The sequence below is a fragment of the Pezoporus flaviventris genome, unplaced genomic scaffold (assembly GCF_033815535.1).
Source record: "Pezoporus flaviventris isolate CSIRO_AGI_PZ_B2104156 unplaced genomic scaffold, CSIRO_AGI_Pfla_v1 ptg000035l, whole genome shotgun sequence".
NCBI lineage: Eukaryota > Metazoa > Chordata > Aves > Psittaciformes > Psittacidae > Pezoporus > Pezoporus flaviventris.
The window spans coordinates 285204-306236 of record NW_026892583.1 but is presented as its reverse complement, the minus strand read 5'-3'; the positions used below and the strand labels follow the sequence as shown (position 1 = coordinate 306236).

At 44.1% G+C, this 21033-nt stretch overlaps 1 protein-coding gene across 1 annotated transcript; it reads left to right on the top strand.

Annotated features, from left to right (window-relative positions):
* The first annotated feature begins 593 nt into the window (after positions 1-593).
* Positions 594-11408, top strand: LOC133273689 (acyl-CoA (8-3)-desaturase-like). Its single transcript, XM_061462074.1, has 12 exons — positions 594-980; positions 2615-2725; positions 3118-3315; positions 4373-4474; positions 4646-4774; positions 7626-7683; positions 8116-8192; positions 8652-8749; positions 9101-9197; positions 10265-10344; positions 10545-10670; positions 11053-11408. Exons 1-12 carry the CDS (start codon positions 762-764, stop codon positions 11102-11104), a joined length of 1347 nt encoding a protein of 448 aa, XP_061318058.1. The 5' UTR covers positions 594-761; the 3' UTR covers positions 11105-11408.
* Positions 11409-21033: the final 9625 nt, after the last annotated feature.

The following is a 21033-nucleotide window of genomic DNA, read 5'->3' as shown; positions in this document are numbered from 1 at the left end:
TAGTGCACAAGTTGGCTCTATGCCTTGAAGGCAGAAATTACAGTTGAATGAGAGATGTTTGTTAGCAAATACATTTAATAGCAGCTTTCGGCTGTTCACACAGGCTCCTTTACAGCTTTACATTTTGGTGCTGGATGACATGAAGCTCCACTCTGTGTCATAAGCTGGTTGTCCTAATGTTAATGACTGATTAAAGGATTACAGGATGCTGACAGTGCTTCAGTTTTCTATGACAGTCACTGGATATTTGCAGCAGAAGAGCTGCCCACAGCCTTCCTGAACTTTCTCTTCTGTCTAATCCCCATTATTGACTCAGCAGTATGGATGTAAGTTAACAGCTTACCTTATCCAGTTCCTAATGCTCTATGAAGGTGCTCACCTAATAGTCCTTTCTGGATTTTTGCCATCTCTAACAGATAATCCACTGAAGTTTTTCTATTTATGCATATTTTCATTCAGTTGAAGTAGTCTAGAGCTCTCATGAGTAATTAGACCTTCTCAAGGCAGATCAGAAAGGACAAGGAGGAATAGGGCTTTTATTCAAGGGTGTGTCAAAGTGTCTGGTGTGAACATGGAAAGGGAGGAAACTATGGAAGGGTGTGTTTGGGCAAGGGGAGCCAACCAGCCTAAAATCACAGGGAGTGGCTTGGAGAGGGACTTTATAACGGGCAGGCTGAGATGGTTCATTCTCAGCCTGGACACAGCGCTGCAAAACTTAGACCAGTTGCACCTCAGCACCAACTGCACATCTACCAGTACAGATGGCTCCACAGACTGGCTCCACCAGAAAGGAGACAAGACCTGCTTCAGCCTTTCTGCAGCTTTTCACTTGGGAAGAGATCAGGATGCACAATGGCCGTGGGCAAGGACAGGAGCAATGGCTGGTGATTGACAGGAAAGTGTATGATGTCAGCAAGTTTTCCAAACGACATCCTGGAGGCAGCCGAGTTTTAAGCCACTATGCTGGGCAAGATGCTACGGTAAGGTCTAGGAGGGCAGAGGAGGAAGTTGTGTCATGGTCAGGGTAGGAGGACATGGTGTTTCCATGGCATCTGCCAGTGGAGAGTGATCGTGGTAGCTGGCATTGTGCTTGGGGCATGGATTTGCCTAAAGCCAGGATCCCGGACTTTTTTCCAAGTTCTCTTGACTATTCCAGAGCTCACTGTATATACAGTGAGAATTATACACATATATAGAATTGTGTATATATGGTGAGAATTGTGTGTATATGGTGAGAATTATCTTCCTCTGTGGATTACTTTGTATGTATAGATGATATGCATTGCAGAACATTATGCTGATATCAAATGCTGAAGGATAGGTGTGTTGCAGATGATATTCCTTATTGCTAATCTCTCATAAAATAGGAATCAGGGCCTAAGAGCAGGGGGAAGAAAGGACAGGTTGCAGGACTGAAAGGCTTATGCTTCTGTGACACAAATCTGTGGTACTGATATTGTGGATAGAAAATGCTGCTTGGAAGGGTTCTGGCTCCTGTTTCTAAGGTGCAGCATTGATCCTTACAGCTTGACTCAGTTCTAGAATTCCTGGCAAGAGGGAGCTGCATAAAAAATACGTAAAACCCTGTAGGATAAGGGGCACAGAATCATAATGGAAATGTTTCCCCATCCTCTGGGTCTGAACTCATCTTTCACTGTGACAAAGGGCTGCTAGGTATGTATAAAAAGCTCATCTGCCCAAAATGTCACCTTGCTCTGATTCCCTCTAGACTAACATACTCAGATTGTCTCTAAAGAGGAGACCCCAGAAGAATGCCAGACTGCAGAAATCCTCTGTCTTCCAGGGGCTTAATCCTGACCACACGTGCAGAATTTCTTTGTTCACTGATTTTTCGAGCCAAAATCAGCCAGTACCTCATTAGACAATGAGGAGTCTGTTAAATCTACTCTTTCTGGAGTATGGTCAGCTTCTTTAACTTTCTTCTGGAAAAATTCCCTGAGAACATGAAATAAAGAAGAGGTTTGATTTATGTGGAATTTCATCCTTTATTCCTAGTTTGTGTTTGATTTTGAAACTGGTATTTCAAATGGTTCTTGGACAGGCCCATTTTTGTGTCACTGGTATTACTCCATTCCCCAAACTGTCAATCAGCCTGAAAACCTATAAGGAATTGTAAGAGATACGCAGTTAGTCCTGCTGTGTGGGGAGCTTCATTGTATATCTCTCATGGTCCTAATGTAATGAGGATTTTAAAAACATCATCTCAAGTATAGCAAAGACTCTTTCATTGACGTGTTTTTCTGCTCCTGGGTCCCATTCATAGGGCAGGGCTGCTGGCTAGAGGTTTCTAGGGAAGGACTGTGCTGAAACAAGCAGATGAAAGAGCATGCTTTCCTCTGCAAAGGGTTTTTCATCAAACACTTTCATGTTTATTACCAGCCTCTCCCAGGTACTCTTATGAAATCTGATTTCTTGAAACTTCTCCAGCTTCCTTGGCCGAGATCCAGTTCATGGCAAAGAATTACAGGAGCAACCAAAGGGGACAAAAATGGACAAAAGAAACTGGATTATATATTATAAACCAAAGACCTGGAATAAGGACTCAGCATCTGGTGCTTATCCTTTCTTAACCCGTCCATTTGTGTCTTCTCAGGATGCCTTTACAGCATTCCATAATGATAAGTCCCTGGTGAAAAGATACTTGAAGTCACTGCTGATTGGGGAGCTGGCACCAGATCAACCCAGCTTTGAGTCTAATAAAAAAGTGAGTGTCCTAGAATCCAGCAGTGGGAATGGCTTGGGGTTTGGTATGGGAGGAGAAGGAAAACAAAGGAGCTAGCAGCATGCCTGACACTGTGCCATAGGCATGGGAACATGCACTGTCCCAGAATCACTAAACCCACACCTGGGTGTGAGCAAGGAGCCCCAGATTCTGCTCGGTTCTTCCCACTGCAATGTGTCAGCACCAAAGCTCGTCAGTAACTTGTTTTCCAGTGTCAAAGCAAGACCAAGATGTGTTGATCTGATGCTCACTTTTATACAAAGGACCCTCTGAGACAATATCTCCTGTGACTTCCATGTCTACTTTGGGATTCTTGGGTCTGCCGTGTTTCGTTTTCAATGTAGTCAGTGCGTTAATACTCACTTTTCCCACAGAAAGCACTTTTAGAGGATTTTCGTGAGCTGCGCTGCTCTGTTGAGAAGATGGGACTTCTGAGGCCAAATTACACCTTTTTCTTCCTGATTTTCCTTCACCTCCTGGTACTGGATGTTGCATCCTGGCTCATGGTCTGGCACTTTGGAATATCCTTTGTGCCTTTCGTGGTTGGCATGGCGTTCTTCACCACTGCTCAGGTAAACTGCTGACAGCCATTCAACGCTGCAGACCTGTTTGGCTCTCCTGGGTAGAAGATAATGAGATGCTGATATCCCAGCTGTTGCTTTACTTCCTCATCTTAGATCCTGTAGTCTGGCTGAAGACAAGCATGTTGTACAGCACAGTTTTGGTTGCCTCCAGCAAATCCCATTTTGCTGACAAGCTGCTCTCCAGGGTTGGTGGGGTGCTGTGAAGCTGGCATTTCAGAAGATGGGATGAGCTGATCTCCTCACTCGCCCAAGCAAAAGAGGGAATATTTCATGCTCAACTCCACTGTTGTGATATGCTGATAGCTCTGGTGCTTGTTGGGTCCTTTAGGAGCCAGTTACACTCAGTAGTCCTGAAAAATAGAAGGGTATGATACATGTCAGGGTTGGTGGAGGGAAGGAGGGAATAGGGACTTTGTGACCCTTCGATGGGAGGGTGAAGGGGGGAAGAAAGCAAGATTTTCTTAGTGGCGCTGAATCCTTAGGTTTGTTGAGTCATTCATGGACAAAGTGTGAAGTAACTCATCTTTTTTTAAACTATCTGTTTTATTTGTCCAATATCTGCTAAGGCAGATACTCCTCAGAGAGCATTCTTGTATTTCCATAGGAAAAATTGAATGTAATCAAGTTGTGGATTTGGAAATGCTTACATTATCTAGCTAGTTACTTGGAAATCATCAATTTGCAATGGGAGCAGAAGACCTCCACGCTGTAACGGTCGACTTGATTGCAATGCTATTTTGCTACTTTCCCCTCAGCTGCTCCAATAAAATCAGTATCTGGTATCTGAAGAGTTGCACCAGATGATCCTTGAGGTCTTTTCCAACCTGGTATTCCATGATTCCATGGTGTTCTATGATGCTGAGCAGCTTTAGGACAGTAGTCTGGAAGGAAGTTCTCAGCACTGAGCATCTAAGAGAGGCGGTGGGCTTTCTTCCCCAAACCAGGAGAAAGACACACTCCTACTCTGAAATTACAGAGCCTCCCAAGGCAAATGAATGCAATGCCACTGTGACTCTTCTTCCTCGGTGACCCTTTTGTCTTCCAGATCCAGATGGGTTGGTTCCAACATGATCTGGGGCACTGCTCTGTCTTCACGAAGCCTAAATGGAACCGACTTCTGCAGATTGTGGTGATAAATGTTCTGAAGGTAGTTTCCTCATATTGGGAATATTCTGTGTGGTTAATGTGGATTAAGCAATGAATGGGAGTGTCCTTACAGTCCGATAATATTGCTTGGGAGGGAAGTGTAACGCAGCTGTGAATAAGAGGTGGATAAATAGCAATTGGTGATGCTGTTCTAGTATCATGTTTTGTGCAGGGGTTACCAGCCAGCTGGTGGAATCACCTACACAACCAGCACCATGCCAAACCCAACTGCTTCCGCAAAGACCCTGACCTCAACATGCACCCGCTCCTCTTCAGCTTGGGAAAGACCCTCTCTGTGGAGGTGAGCATGGGCATGTTTGGAGAAGCAAAGATTTTAATGACAGGAAGCTATAGAGGAGGGTATAATAACAACCAGGTTATGCCTTTCTGCATGAACTCGTAATTCCCAAGGTATTCCAAGTCTGAGAGTCTCATTTACTTACTGGTTATTATGATTCTTAGTTGCTGTTCCAGTTTAAACCCAGCTGGTAACTCAGAACCACGCAGCCATTTGCTTACTCTCAGCTTCCCCTCCTCTTTGGGCAGAATAGGGTGGAGAATAGAAAGAATTTAAACCCCAAGGGTTGAGAAAAGAACAGTCCAACAACAAAAGTGTAATATGAAACTTCTAATAATAATCACAAGAGAAATAACTAGGGGAAAGAATATAAAGCTAAAAAGGGAAAGGAAAAAACAGTAAACACAAGTGATGCCCAATGCAATTGCTCACTATCTGCTCTCAGATACCCAGCCTGACCTGAGCAGTGATCTGCCCTTCTGGGTGACTCTCCCCAGTTTCTATGGTGGGCATGATGTGCTGTGGTATGGAATACCCTTTTAGCTAGTTTGGGCCAGGTGTCCTGTCTCAGCTTTCCATGCCTCTCCTCACTGGCAAAGCATGAGACCGAAAACTTCTTGATCAGGGTAAGGATTACTGAGCAATGACTAAAACACTCGTGTGTTATCAGCATTGTTCTCAGACTAGTGCTGAAACACAGCACTACACCAGCAACTAGGATTGAGAAATATAACTGTTATAGCTGAACCCAGCTCCTGAGAAACAACATCTTAAAATCAGTGCTTAAGTTCTCTGTGCTGCTAGAAGAGCAAAGTAAGCACCTTGCAGACAGCACAAAGAATGAGTCAGTCCACTTGCATTAGTGTTAGATGTTAGTGATGCTGTAGATAGTGAGTCAGATGTTCCCTCTGGGTCCTTTGGCTGTGGGAACTGTTTGGCAACTAAATCCTTCAGGATCAGTACTGGTGCTATGCACAAAACACAAGCATAGGAAATGATGTCTTAATCATAAATTTTATGGCTTTCATAAAAATAAAAACCATGAACAGGCCCTCCCTGCATTCTTATGATTTCTGATTCCATCAGGATAGGCAAAGTCTCTTGCCTCTTCATTCCCTGGCAATTCTCTTTACTCTTGGGGTGATGAAATGGTGTCTTTGCTAGATAACCAGCCTCTTAAACTAACATCTCATTATTCTTTAGCTGGTAATAAACGAAGAAATTGTATTATACTATTTTTCCTCATGCCTCTCCAAGGCATTTGGAAAATTCCAGTTCTGCTATCTCAGAAAGACTCCTATAAAGAAAGTTTGCACAAAATATTTATCCATAGAAAACTGTTAGCTGGAAGTAGGAAGGATTTTGTCCATGATCTTCTGAAAGCTCTCTCATGGCTATATATGAACATGAGCATGAACATCTCTAGTGGCTATGCTAGACTGGGTTTGATGGAAGTGAAAATGTAGGAAATCAGTTCTCATGTCTTGCTGCTTTTTAAAAGAAAACAAGTCAGGCACATTGTGGATGGGCAAAGTGGATTTCAGAGATTTTCTTTCGTAGAATCATAGAATAGTTAGTGTCGGAAAGGACCTTAAGATCATTCAGTTCCACACCTCACACTAGACCATGTCACCCAAGGCTCTGTCCAACCTGGCCTCAAACACCGCCAGGGATGGAGCATTCACAGCTTCCCTGGGCAACCCATTCCAGTGCCTCACCACCCTCACAGTAAAGAACTTCTTCCTTATATCCAATCTAAACTTCCCCTGTTTGAGTTTGAACCCGTTACCCCTTGTCCTATCACTACAGTCCCTAATGAAGAGTCCCTCCCCAGCATCCCTATAGCCCCCTTCAGATACTGGAAGGCTGCTCTGAGGTCTCCACGCAGCCTTCTCTTCTCCAGGCTGAACAACCCCAACTTTATACCAGTGAACTTTTTTTGTTTCAGTTTTGACCCAGTGAAAACATCTTTGAGGTGTTCATGCTTTTATTTTCTCACTAATAGGGAAGATCTGGAAATAGTTTGTTTTGCTTTCTTATTATTTTGTCATCTGAAGAATCATAAGCACAAGATGTGCAGATAACGTTAAGAATCTTTTTGTATGAATAGTGAAAAGATACACTGGGAAGGAAGAAAGAAAGAAAACCATTGTGCTTTTTGTAAATATTTCATCTCTGCTGCTTCATGTACTTGAAGGTAAAGTATTCAAGAAACTAAAAAGGATGATGTCTCTATAGAGTGCTTGCTTCTTTGACATTGCAGAAATTATTGTACAGTCATTATAGGATGGCATTGAAATGTTTTTGTCATTTCTGACCACTATCTCCTCTATCACTCCAAATTTTGGAATGTCTGCATCCTATCTCATCTGATGCAGCGATTCAGATGTAGCTTTCACAGCAAACACATCCTGCATTCATCACCCTCCAAGATTCCTGTCTTACTCTTCATGTTAATAACCTGCTCCTCCCCAAGCACTGAGAGTCTCAGCTCTCTGCAGTAAATATGTGGCTAGATGGGACTTTCATTACCAGTGAGCATTGTGAGCATGATTTGTAAGCATTTTTTTTGTGATTTTTGAGCATTTTTGTATCCTGCCATGAGTTTTGGAGCCCTCTTAAAAAATGGCTTTGTTCTGACATTGACATAAGATTGATACCTAGATACAGAGGCTGAAATGAAACCTGCTTCTCTCTTGATTTGGAGCTTCACTACCTGCTTTTCAAGAGGAGGGGTTGAAATAGAAAGATTCAGAGGTAGTTCTTGATGTGTTCATTAGACAGGAATAAGGAATACCTCATGAAGGCTCTCAGGTTTCCAAGTGGCCCATTGCAATGTCTTTTCATCTTTCAGCTTGGAAAAAAGAAGAAGAAGTTCATGCCTTACAATTATCAGCATAAGTATTTCATCTGTGAGTATCCCCGTTTCCTTGCAGTGCTGCAGGAACTTCACCTAAATATCATGACTGCATCTCCTTCCCAAAATGAAGGTTTTAAAGATATTCCTGTTGAAGTCACAGCTCCCAGAAGTTTCCTTCACACCAAAGAAGGGTCACATGAGGAGTTATTGCCTCTTATGTCTCTCTTAGGATTATGTGACTTTAGGCACCATATAGGGCTGAATCAAGTATATGGATGAAAGGATTGAAAAGGCTGGGAAAGAAATGAAGTGGTGGCATGAAAAGAGGAAAAGAATATGCTGACATGTGAAAGTTGGTGTAAATGGAAGAGGGCACTTTTATTTCCACTGGAAAGAGAATCTTTCTTCTTACAGAAGCATATTCTGGAAGATTTATGATGCAGTGAATTGATAAATCTCTCTCTGGTTTCATTCTTTCCTTCAGTATTGGCCCCACTTGCACTTGTGCCCTTCTTCCAGCTGTCTATATTCTACTTTGCAATCAAGAGGAAAAAGTGGTTGGTAAGTACTACTTGCAATGTCTAGAGGGAACGTTCAAAAACTGCCTCCACTGTGTGGCTACATTAACCTTCACCTCAAGTGATTGGGGTGGTTAGGAGAGAAAAGGCTGATTCTAGGCTTGCTGCAGGAGAAATGCAGTCAATGGGACTGGGAAGAATTTCCTAGAAGCTATTTAGCCTTTTAGTAGCTGAATAAAAGTTAACAGGAGACTATCAGGCCTAGTCCCAAACAGGGCTGTTTGTCTGCGGGTCTTTAGTTACTGAAGGTAACGTGAGTGCTGTTGGATGTTTCAGGGATACAGTCAGCTGGAGGCAGAATGATGGTGTGGAGCCTCCCCTTGGTAAATGAGAGATCAATAACTAAGAACATTTTTAATGCTGGAATTCAAGTAAAGGGGAGAGGAGGGAGAGGAGGGGGTTCATCAACAAAACCTTATTTTCATCTTGTTTTGTTTTACAGGACCTCTTACTGATTGTGGCTTTCAACATTCGAGTCTGTCTCATGTATATTCCTTTAATGGGATTTAACAACTTCATGATCTACTACTGGGTGTCCAGGTAACACACAGCATACCCAGAGTCCCCATGATGAATACTTGGAAACAATACTGAACTTCAGTGAAAAGAAATGAAAACTAGTCACATTCATTACAATATTCTCAGAAATAACTAGTCAGCCAAGAAGAAACAGTGAAATTCAGCGGTGGGATGGTGGCTGCTCAGGGACATCTGCAACATCTGAGTGGTTCTCAAAAGAAACTCCAAAATGTAGGAAGCAAAGGGGTGACAGAAAATCCTGAATTGCGTAAAGGTGCTCTTTCGCTAAAGATGAGATTCAGGAAGATGTTTTAATGGTAAATTTGGATGGGATTAGAGCTATGGTAAGTGTGCCTCTGTTTATCTGTGCAGGTACCTGGAGAGTACCTGGTTTGTTTGGGTGACACAGATGAATCACATTCCAATGCACATTGATTATGATACGAACAAAGACTGGGTATCTACTCAGGTGAGAATCTCTGTTTTCTGGAAGGGGTCTGCAATTCTGAATTGTAGAACAGAATTCTTATTCTCATAGCTGTAAGGCTGTGTTAATGAGGTTTGTCCTTGCTCTTTGTTAAATAGGCATTTCTGTAGCAGTAAAACACTTAAAACTGTAGTTGTAACAAAGGACATCTGGAGTAAAAAAAATCGTACTTTCTCACCGAAATATTTTCATGTATTTTTCACAACACTTTTCCCTTCTTATTATGAAAAAGTACTGATGATATAACAGGCGACCTCCTTTTTAAGCCAACTAAAAAGAAGAAAAATGGGACTGGATACCTTTAAGTTTTACCCTACATTTACAGGTTTACTGCAGATGAGATAAATCTGATAATATTTAGGTCTGGTTAAAATTAATATGTAAATGCAACTTAACTTTACAAACACATCTGCTGCCTCCAGCGATATTATCCCACATAGTGGTTCTAAGCATTTTTCCTTACATTAAGGGGAAAAAACGCAAGGGAACTTGGTATTCTTCTGACCAAATTTGGATGTCTGTATCTGAACAACTGCTACATTCATCAAAGTGAAAGAGACGTTTCTAGAGCATGATTTACCTCATTCTAAAACACACATCTAAAGCAGGTCAGGTGAATGGCAACTGGTGTTCTCCATTGACTGTAAGGTGATGAGCTCAGATGCAGATTTCAGATTAAAGGTGTCTAAATCAGGTGAGATGAAGCCTGTGGACACAAACCTTTGCCCTCATCCTTTTGTGTCTGACTCCAATGGTACTAGTTGGAGGAGGCCGGAAGAATGGCTTTTGTTTCTCAACCGGGCATCTTTTCTTTCCATTCTTTCCATCCAAGTGAAAGATGTGAGAACCTCTTTAAAGAATGACAGTTGGGGTTGTGTGCATGAGAGTCAAGTTGCTCTTTCTGAACAAAGAGCTATTTAAATTGACTTATATGCTAACAACCCATTTAAATCCGGACTTTGATCAATTCTTGAGAGCAATCATGGCTATAATCACTGACTCTGACTTAAATCTAAATCATGTATTTCTTTGGTGTCTTTTCCTCCCAGCTCCATGCAACGTGCAACGTGAAACAATCTGTGTTCAATGACTGGTTCACTGGGCACCTCAACTTCCAAATTGAGCACCAGTGAGTATGATTATGGGAAGAAGAGTGGGAATAATATGGGGAACTTAAAAGACATCAAGGCCATGTAGTCTCACACTAAAGCATCTCAGGAGACCCTTTGCTCTCCTTCTGGGAGAGGGTAGGGAATTACTTTGGACAGAGGGAACAGAGAATGATTCAAGCCAAGGCTTACAGTAACTCCCTCTCCTTCAATTCTGCAGCCTTTTCCCCACAATGCCTCGACACAACTACTGCAAAGTAGCTCCTCTGGTGAAAGCCCTTTGTGAGAAGCATGGCATTGAGTATAAAAGCAAGACTTTACTGACAGCATTTTCGGATATTTTGCAGTAAGTATCACTTAGGAAGATAGTTTTGCATTGTAATTGCTTGCAAGGAAGAGACATAGGCAACCATTTCAAATCTATGTCCATGGAGAGATCAAACCTAGAGTTTATTTCGGTTTTTCTAAAGGCACTTTAATTTTCAATTATTTATTTTCAGTTAATTAATTTTTAATGAATTAATTAATTAAAAATAACTTGTGAAGTTTTAAAAATTTGTTTTCTCTTGTTTAATCCTCTCAACATTTTCCCTGTACACAGACTGCTATGAGATAGCCATGCAGGCTTTAATCCTTTTCTTCCATCTACTTAATTTTCTTTCTAGATTGCATCCCATGAATTGAATATTGTCTCCTCATAAGTGATTTTTTACTTTCTTTTCCTGCAGTTCACTGAAGGATTCTGGAGAGCACTGGCTTGAAGCTTATCTGCATGGATAGAAACTGGCAACTCTCATAGAGAACGTCTTCACCAGGAAACTGCTGCAGAGTCAGCACAGACCAGCAGCGTGTGTGTGTCCTCTGGCATAGAAACTTTGGAGCTGGGCAAAGCTAACTGCAGTAAGAATGAGTGGTAAAGTGGTTTCAAGAGACATTTTTTCTTGTTCTCAACCATGGACCTCTGTTTTTCCTGTTCTCAAAATCAGAACTTAGAGCCATGATGAACTGGGCCTTTAAACTGGGGAGAAGTGGCTCTTGAATCAGCTCGCTCAGTTGACTTCATTGAGTGTCAGCTCATTGCTTATGGAAAAGTTGAGGAACAAAAAAGAGTTTGAAAAGTGAACAACAAGACCCACCTGCAACCTGTTGAGCAACTTAAATGTATTATGAACTACAGACAACAGCAGCCTTCTTTTATCAAGCCCAGCGCACAAAGCAGGAGGAATTTGGACTTTGCATTTTTGCCTTTGGTTTTTAAGAACACCTCCATTTATTCTTTCTTTTTATATTGGTTTGTGTGTAGGTGCAGGTACTTATAACACTGGTCAGGTTATTTCCTAACAATAGATGTCCTTGAAAAGGATCCTGTTTTAAAAAAGAGTTATTAAAAAACTGCTTTGAATGCAATTTGGAAATCCCTTCTAACCAGTACCTGGAACAATTCTGTGTTCCCAAATCCAAGGGTGGTTACAATGGTGTCATCCACAATTATGAGCAACAGCACTAACATTTTATGAGTGTTTGAGTGATCATACTATCTTAAGTACTAATGCATGGATTTCACTGCATGCTGTGTTTGGGAATAACTGAAGGCATTTCTAAATAGAAGTCTTGGTGAAGATTAAGGATTAAAGATTCCTACTTTTTTTACTGGTGAGACTTGAAAGCTGTGCTATTAGATCCTGAGTCCCACTGAAATCCTCTAAATGCAATACTGGCACAAAATGGTTCTTTCTGGTGTCAGTCTCACAAACCAGACTGATCATTTGTTACATTTACTTGTCATTCGACTCATGTGAATGTAGTAATTGAAACCTGATTTGAATGAAAATGTTTCTGTCCTTTTAACTGGTTCACCAGGCTCTGTGTGAATATTCATTTCTTTATCTATTTCACAAATGCTATTACAATTGGGGTGGTTTACCTTTATCAAATTCTAAAGTGGTTCACAAACTTCAGGGTGTCAGGGGAGGTCCTGGTGAGAAGTTGGTAGGCCACTTTTGCACTTGCACTGATACCGAAACCTCAATAGTCTGCTCTTAAAGAGTAATACTAGGAAACTACAAACCAGGAGGTGGCTGGTGGCAGCCAGGATGGCTTCACTAAGTGCAAATCCTGCCTGACCAATGTGGTGGCCTTCAATGATTGGGCTATGGAACTGATGGAGAGGGGCAAAGCAGTTGATGTCATCTACTTGGACTTGTGCAAAGTGTGACAGGCCTCTGCATCAGGAAAAAGGGACCATTTAGTTTTTCTAGAATAACTTTATTGATGCTGGTTTTCCGTCTCCTTTTTGATGGGTTGCTATCAAAGGATATGCCCCAGGCACACACTGCAGTTTGGGAAGCACCATGGTGGATCTCTGGTACAAGGAATAAGCAGTTTAAAATCAGGCTAGTGCCTCTCCCCATTTCTGCACTCATTACTGCACAGAGAATAAAACAACAGCGTGCCTTGAATATGAGAGGAAGAACAGTTGTGTGCAATATGACATGGTAACTTTTATAACGCTGTTGTAAGAGCTAGTTGGAAGCATCTGTTATGGTGTATGATGTCCTCTGTTACACAGCGCTGGTAGAGTCAGCTACAAGTTGGGCTCTGCAGGTACAAGTTAGAGTCTGAATGAAGCCAACAAGCTCATTTCCTGCTTCTCAATGATGTGTTTGGTACTGAATGTGCCAACTGCCTTGCAGCATCTCCAAGAGCCAGGAATGGGCTCTTTAACAGAGTGCTGTGGTTGCCTACACACAAGGGATAAAATGGGAAAGAGGCCAGTGTGGTGATTCTATGTTAACATGCTACATCATGCAATGTAGGCACTCCTTTAGGACTGGCAGTGCTATTGTATTGAAAATGCATACAGGGGAATTGCTAAATGCACTTCCATGAGAACAGTGTAATGTCTGTGTTTAACGTATGTAACTACAACCAGAACTAAAGATAAAGTGATATGCTCGCTTTTAAGAGCTGCAAGTGTAGGAAGCTTTTATTTCCTCAACCCTTTAGTGAGAACTTGGAAAATTATCTAAACAGTCATAAGAAGTAAATGAATTTGTTTGGCTCCTGCAAACTGAAATGTACTTTCACCACTGGGATTTTGCATGGCAAGGGAACCAACAACTAGTGCTAAACTAAAGGGGGAAGAAGAGTCAGTACTTAAGATTCCTGTATGCTTGAATTCTCCTGTTTCCATATAGAGAAATATTCAGCCTGCAGAACCTTGCTCAAGAGGGTGAAATGAGAGATGTCTTGCCTCATGACTAAGCCAAAAAGATTACTAACATACAGCAGTATGTGGACCCCTGCAAAATCAGAAAGATTCATCAGAGGTCATGTGCTCTTTCTAAAAAAAGTCAATATGACTTTTACCCTAAAAATCACAAAGAGGAACTTTATTGATATTCTTCTCATTTCTGTTTTTCCTGTATCTATGTTATCAGTACTTTCTGGTTCTGCTGTTATTAATTGATACCCGTACATCTCCTTGGTCTTTCATACATGCTCCATTTCTTTTGTCTGTAATTCAACTTTCATCTCTCCTCATTTACCGTTTACCTTTCCCACTCCTACCTTCTTCATTTGGTTGGCTCTCTCAAAACCAACAACATTATTGGAGAGCTACTGTGCTCTCCAATAATGAGGTGATCATGACACTTTGCATTAGCAGAAGCTGTCCTTGACCATAGGCATGGAGAGGCCAGGTCCTTTACATACCAGGTACAGAGCTGCTAGGAGTGAGTTCTGATGTCTCTCCACCCTCACAGGTCAGAACTTACCCCTAATTTCTAATCTAATACCTAATCTGGTTCTTGGGGAGGAGAAAAGTTTGCAAGGCCCAGAGAGGCCCATATGGTATGAGAGAATTAGGTGAATTTCGTTCCTTTTCTGGATATAGAAGCAGAGCACAAATTTAATTCATTGCCTAATAATCAGTGTAGATGCCCACAGGTCCTTGGACTCACCAGGAAATAAGCATTTAAATATAAATATATATTTATATAAATATAAATATAATATATATTTATATAAATATCTATTTAAATATTTATATATATATATACATAAAACTTAATAAAAGCAAAAGTAGTCTAAATGCCCTTGCAACCTGAACCTACTTTCAGTGACTAGGCTTCTCAGCCTTATTCAAAGCTGGTCTACATCAAAAAGCTAATCAGACAGCACAGTCACCACACAATTAAGCTATATACATGTATTTATGCATATATATAAATAATGTGTGCTATACAGACTCTTTGGACTGTATTCAAACCACCTGGTATTACATATGTAAAACTTAGCATCTAGTTATCTGCTTCTCTATGACCAATACTAGTTATAACACCTAAGTAGTAAAGCAAGCAGTGCACATGTGATCAATAGCTACAGGGATAGCTACCAAGTCATATTGCTCTTCGCACATTTATCTATTCTAGAATATCCCTTAAAGAACCTCCCTCTGTCCTAATGTGTCCTGACTTCCTGCACTTTGCTTTGTACTATTCCAATTTCACCCTGTCGTGGTTTAAACCCAGTCAGGTAATTCGTTCACTCACTCCCAGTGAGTGGTGCCGAGCTGACAACAATCAAGGTCCGTGTTCGTCTCCCCCCCCTCCCTGCACCGGGGCTCTCCCCTTCCCCGCTCCCGGAGGAACGGGGAGGAGGATCGAGAGAGTGCAACTCCCACGGGTTGAGACAAGAACAGTCCAGCAACAAATCACCACCGCTACTATCAGCTAAAACAATGATAAGGGAAAATAACAAGGGAAGAGAATACGATACCACCGGCCAAGAAAACGAGTTCCACCCGGAAGCTCCTGTCCTTCCGGGTAACTCCCAGTTACCCCCCACCCCGGGCATGACGTGCTGTGGTATGGAATACCTCCCCGGCTAGCCCGGGTCAGGCGCCCCGTCTCTGCCTCCTCACAGCTTCCCCTCCTCCCTGGCAGAGCATGAGCCTCACAGAGTCCTTGGTCAGGGTAAACATCACTTAGCAACAACCGAAAACATCGGCTTCACCAACGCTGCTCTCAAACTAGAAGTCAAAACACAGCACTGCACCAGTTAACACAAAGGAAAAAACATGACTGCTACTGCTGAACCCAGGACATTATCCACCCCTTATTCCATACCATTCACGTCGTGCTCAGATCCCACATTTTCAATACACCATCGCTCTCCCACATATATACATCCATATACATACAGACCAAGAGGAAAAAAAATCATTTTCTTAGTGCATGGACCAATCCCTATAATGCTGCCGAGTCCATTCGGTCCATGATGTTCCAAGTTCATTCTCTGTTGGGATGATGGCTGGAGGGAAGTCAGGGCCAGTCGCTGGTGACCTGGAGACATCTAGTTGATGGGCTATAAAAGCATTACACAGCAGGCAACAGTATACAATTGAGTTCACTGGCTGTTTTCCCCTAAAATCAAATCCCCTTGAGGTATACATCGGACTTCCCCATCTTCCCGCATTACCCACTGTCCTGGGTTCAGCAGTAGCAGTCATGTTTTTTCCTTTGTGTTAGCTGGTGCAGTGCTGTGTTTTGACTTCTAGTTTTGAGAACAGCGTTGGTGAAGCCGATGTTTTCGGTTGTTGCTAAGTGATGTTTACCCTGACCAAGGACTCTGTGAGGCTCATGCTCTGCCAGGGAGGAGGGGAAGCTGTGAGGAAGCAGAGACGGGGCGCCTGACCCGGGCTAGCCGGGGAGGTATTCCATACCACAGCACGTCATGCCCGGGGTGGGGGGTAACTGGGAGTTACCCGGAAGGACAGGAGCTTCCGGGTGGAACTCGTTTTCTTGGCCGGTGGTATCGTATTCTCTTCCCTTGTTATTTTCCCTTATCATTGTTTTAGCTGATAGTAGCGGTGGTGATTTGTTGCTGGACTGTTCTTGTCTCAACCCGTAGGAGTTGCACTCTCTCGATCCTCCTCCCCGTTCCTCCGGGAGCGGGGAAGGGGAGAGCCCCGGTGCAGGGAGGGGGGGGGAGACGAACACGGACCTTGATTGTTGTCAGCTTGGCACCACTCACTGGGAGTGAGTGAACAAGTTACCTGACTGGGTTTAAACCACGACACCCACCAAGTATATCCAGGTCCCTGAGCAAAAGCAATCCCACGAGTGGGTTTGCCTTTACCTGAAGCAGGAATAACCCAGACTGTCTTCCCCAGCAAATTCTTCATATGCACCACGGGAACTTTGTCCCCCTCTACAATATGTAAAAGTTCTGACTGGGCTGGGCCAGCCCTGTTGGCAGATCCTCTGGTGTTGACCAACCAGGTGGCCTTTGGTAAATGTGTATCCCAATGCTTGAAAGTTCCCCCACCCATCGCTCTCAGTGTAGTTTTTAACAGCCCATTGTACCGTTCGATTTTCCCAGAGGCTGGTGCATGGTAGGGGATGTGATATACCCACTCAATGCCATGCTCTTTGGCCCAAATATCTATAAGGTTATTCCGGAAATGAGTCCCATTGTCTGATTCAATTCTCTCTGGGGTGCCGTGTCGCCACAAAATCTGTTTCTCAAGGCCCAGGATAGTGTTCCGGGCAGTGGCATGGGGCACAGCGTATGTTTCCAGCCACCCGGTGGTTGCTTCCACCATGGTAAGCACATGGCGCTTGCCTTGGCGGGTTGGTGGCAGTGTGATATAGTCAATCTGCCAGGCCTCCCCATATTTATACTTCAACCATCGTCCTCCATACCAAAGAGGCTTTAACCGCTTGGCTTGTTTAATTGCAGCACATGTTTCACACTCATGAATAACCTGGGCAATAGTGTCCATTGTTAAGTCCACCCCTCGGTCACGGGCCCATCTGTATGTTGCATCTCTGCCCTGATGGCCTGAAGTGTCATGGGCCCACCGGGCCAGAAATAATTCACCTTTATGTTGCCAATCTAAGTCCATCTGAGCCACTTCAATCTTAGCCGCTTTATCCACTTGTTGGTTGTTCTGGTGTTCCTCAGTGGCCCGACTCTTGGGTACATGGGCATCTACATGACGTACCTTCACCACCAGGTTCTGCACCCGGGCAGCAATATCTTTCCACAGTGCAGCAGCCCAGATGGGTTTACCTCTGCGTTGCCAGTTGCTCTGCTTCCATTGCTTCAACCACCCCCACAGGGCATTTGCCACCATCCATGAGTCAGTATAGAGATAAAGTACTGGCCACTTTTCTCGTTCAGCAATGTCCAGGGCCAGCTGGATGGCTTTCACCTCGGCAAATTGACTCGATTCACCCTCTCCTTCAGCAGTTTCTGCAACTTGTCGTCCAGGACTCCATACAGCTGCCTTCCATCTCCGATGCTTTCCCACAATACGGCAAGAGCCATCAGTAAACAAGGCATACTGCTTTTCACTTTCTGACAGTTTATTATATGGTGGGGCCTCTTCAGCACGCACCACCTCCTCCTCTGGTGACATTCCGAAATCTTTGCCCTCTGGCCAGTCCATGATGACTTCTAGAATGCCTGGACGACTGGGATTTCCTATTCGAGTTCGTTGTGTAATTAGTGCAGCCCATTTACTCCATGTAGCATCAGTTGCATGATGTGTAGAGGAGACCCTGCCTTTGAACATCCAGCCCAGCACGGGCAGCCGGGGTGCCAGGAGGAGCTGTGCTTCAGTGCCAATCACTTCCGAAGCAGCTCGAACCCCTTCATACGCTGCCAGTATCTCTTTCTCAGTTGGGGTATAGCTGGCCTCAGATCCTTTGTATCCCCGACTCCAAAAGCCGAGGGGTCGACCTCGAGTCTCCCCTGGAGCTTTCTGCCAGAGGCTCCAGGTAGGACCGTTCTCCCCAGCTGCAGTGTACAGCACATTTTTTACATCTGGCCCGGTCCGGACAGGTCCAAGGGCTACTGCATGAACTATCTCGCGTTTAATTTGCTCAAAGGCTTGTTGCTGCTCAGGGCCCCATTTAAAATCATTCTTCTTCCGGGTCACATGATAGAGAGGGCTTACAATCGAACTGTAATTTGGGATGTGCATTCTCCAGAACCCCACTGCACCCAAGAAAGCTTGCGTTTCTTTCTTATTAGTTGGTGGAGACATTGCTGTTATCTTGTTGATCACATCTGTGGGGATCTGTCTACGTCCATCTTGCCATTTTATTCCCAAAAATTGAATCTCCTGTGCAGGTCCCTTGACCTTACTCCGTTTTATGGCAAAACCGGCTTTCAGCAGGATTTGGATTATTTTCCTCCCTTTCTCAAAGACTTCTTCCGCTGTATCGCCCCACACAATAATGTCATCAATGTATTGCAGGTGTTCTGGAGCTTGCCCCTGTTCCAGTGCAGTCTGGATCAGTCCATGGCAAATGGTAGGGCTGTGTTTCCACCCCTGGGGCAGTCGGTTCCAAGTGAACTGGACACCCCTCCAAGTAAAAGCAAACTGTGGCCTGCACTCTGCTGCCAAAGGAATGGAGAAAAATGCATTGGCAATATCAATCGTGGCATACCACTTGGCTGCTTTTGACTCTAGTTCATACTGAAGTTCTAGCATGTCCGGTACGGCAGCACTCAATGGTGGTGTGACTTCATTCAGGCCACGATAGTCTACTGTTAGTCTCCATTCTCCATTAGACTTTCGCACTGGCCATATGGGGCTATTGAAGGGTGAGCGGGTCCTGCTGATCACCCCCTGACTCTCCAGTCTACGGATCAGCTGATGGATGGGAATCAGGGAGTCTCGGTTGGTGCGATATTGCCGCCGGTGCACTGTTGTGGTCGCAATTGGCACTTGTTGTTCTTCAACTTTCAGCAACCCCACAGCAGAGGGATCTTCTGAGAGACCAGGCAAGGTGGACAGCTGCTCAATTTCCTCAGTCTCCAAAGCAGCAATACCAAAAGCCCACCGGTACCCTTTTGGGTCTTTGAAGTACCCTCTCTTGAGGTAGTCTATGCCGAGGATGCATGGAGCCTCTGGACCAGTCACAATAGGGTGCTTTTGCCACTCCCTCCCAGTCAGGCTGATTTCAGCCTCCAGCACAGTCAACTCTTGGGATCCTCCTGTTACTCCAGAAATATAGATGGGTTCCACCCCTTGACAGCTTGATGGCATCAGGGTACACTGTGCACCGGTATCTACTAGAGCCTTATACTTCTGTGGGACTGATGTGCCAGGCCATCTGATCCACACAGTCCAGTAAATCCGATTGTCCCCTACCTCCACCTGGCTGGAGGCAGGGCCCCTCTAATGGTCGTCACAGCATTGGACACTTAAGTCGTGTTGAAAGGGATTATTCTTCGTTATCACAGGAGCTGGAGTAAAATCAGCTCTTCCACTCCATCTGGGAAACTGCTCACCAGAGACTGAAGCCGTAGCTCTCATGGGACGATCAGTCTTGGCCCTTGCTCCCCTCTTCAGTTCACTCACCCGTTCCTCCAAAGCTGAAGTAGGTTTTCCATCCCACTTTGTCATGTCTTCTCCGTGATCCAGCAGGTAAAACCATAGGGTACCCCGTGGCGTATACCTTCTGTATCTCCTCTCTTGAACAATAGGACGTCTTTTGTTAATAGCTGAGACGCGTGTTGGTACACGTGAGGAGCTGGATAAATCAGATACATCGTCCCTCAATTTGTCGAGGTCCTGGGACAGTTTTTTCACAGCTGAGATGATGGAAGGAGTGAGATTGTCTTCGAACTCTCGGAGTTTATGAACCATTTCATCCACTGTTAGTGGTACTATGTCATTCCAGGTCACTGTTGCCAATGAATGGGCATATGATGACGGTGCATTCCGTGTAAGTTTTCGCCACATGGGTCGTGTACATTCAACTTCATCTGGATCTATAGGTGTATCCCCGTTATTCGGCTTGATGTGATAGATCATCTCTACGATGGCCGATTCCCTCAGAGACTGGATGCCTTTGTCTATAGTAGTCCACTTGGCCGAACGACTCGTAACATCGTCCTTGTACGGAAACCTTTCTTTCACAGCTGCCAAGAGCCTCCTCCAAAGGCTGAGGGACTTTTTCTCTCTTGCAATTGCTTTGTCAATTCCCCCTTCTCTAGCAAGTGATCCCAGCTGCTTGGCTTCTGTACCTTCTAGTTCGTGACCATCGGCCCCATTGTCCCAGCATCGGAGTAACCAGGTGATGATGTGCTCCCCTGGTTGACGGGTAAAATCTTTTCGCATATTCCACAGCTCGGTTGAGGTCCGAGGTCGAGAAGTTACCTCTTCTTCTTCTTCTTCGTCATGTGAGGATGACTCCTGATCAGATTCTGGACCGGGTGGTGAATTCATTGGTTCTTCATCTCGCTTCACCCTTTTTGCCTCCTTTTTGCTTGTTCTCTTGCGTACAGGGGCAACTGATATTGGTACGAATTGGTCCTCTGGTTTGGCTGCAGTGATTATCACTGTGGTTTGAGTAGCGACTGTACTTGTTGCTGGGGGTGGTGTAGCTACTGTGCTTGGAGCTGGGGTAACCGCGCTGTCTGTTGCAGTTGAAGTTTGAGCAGCTGCTGTACTTGCCACTGGGGTAGCTGCGCAGTTCATTGCAGCCAAAGTTTGAGTAGCGACTGTCACTTTGCCCTCAAATCCGCCGACATTCTTTTCCTTTTGAAGGTGCTGGATAGTGTTGAACAAGGCCCTGTAAGCATAGGCCAAGCCCCAGCACGTTGCCGTGATTTGTCCATCTCTGGTATGGCCAGAATGACCACACACCTCATTTAAGTGTTTTACTAATTCTTCTGGATTTTGCAGT

Bases quoted from the DNA above. Each gene is read 5' to 3' on its own strand.
- LOC133273689 (XM_061462074.1), top strand. From the start codon at position 762: ATGGCTCCACAGACTGGCTCCACCAGAAAGGAGACAAGACCTGCTTCA. The intron at 981-2,614 runs GTAAGGTCTAGG...GTGTCTTCTCAG, and splicing joins ATGCTGGGCAAGATGCTACG to GATGCCTTTACAGCATTCCA. The intron at 10,345-10,544 runs GTGAGTATGATT...TCAATTCTGCAG, and splicing joins AACTTCCAAATTGAGCACCA to CCTTTTCCCCACAATGCCTC.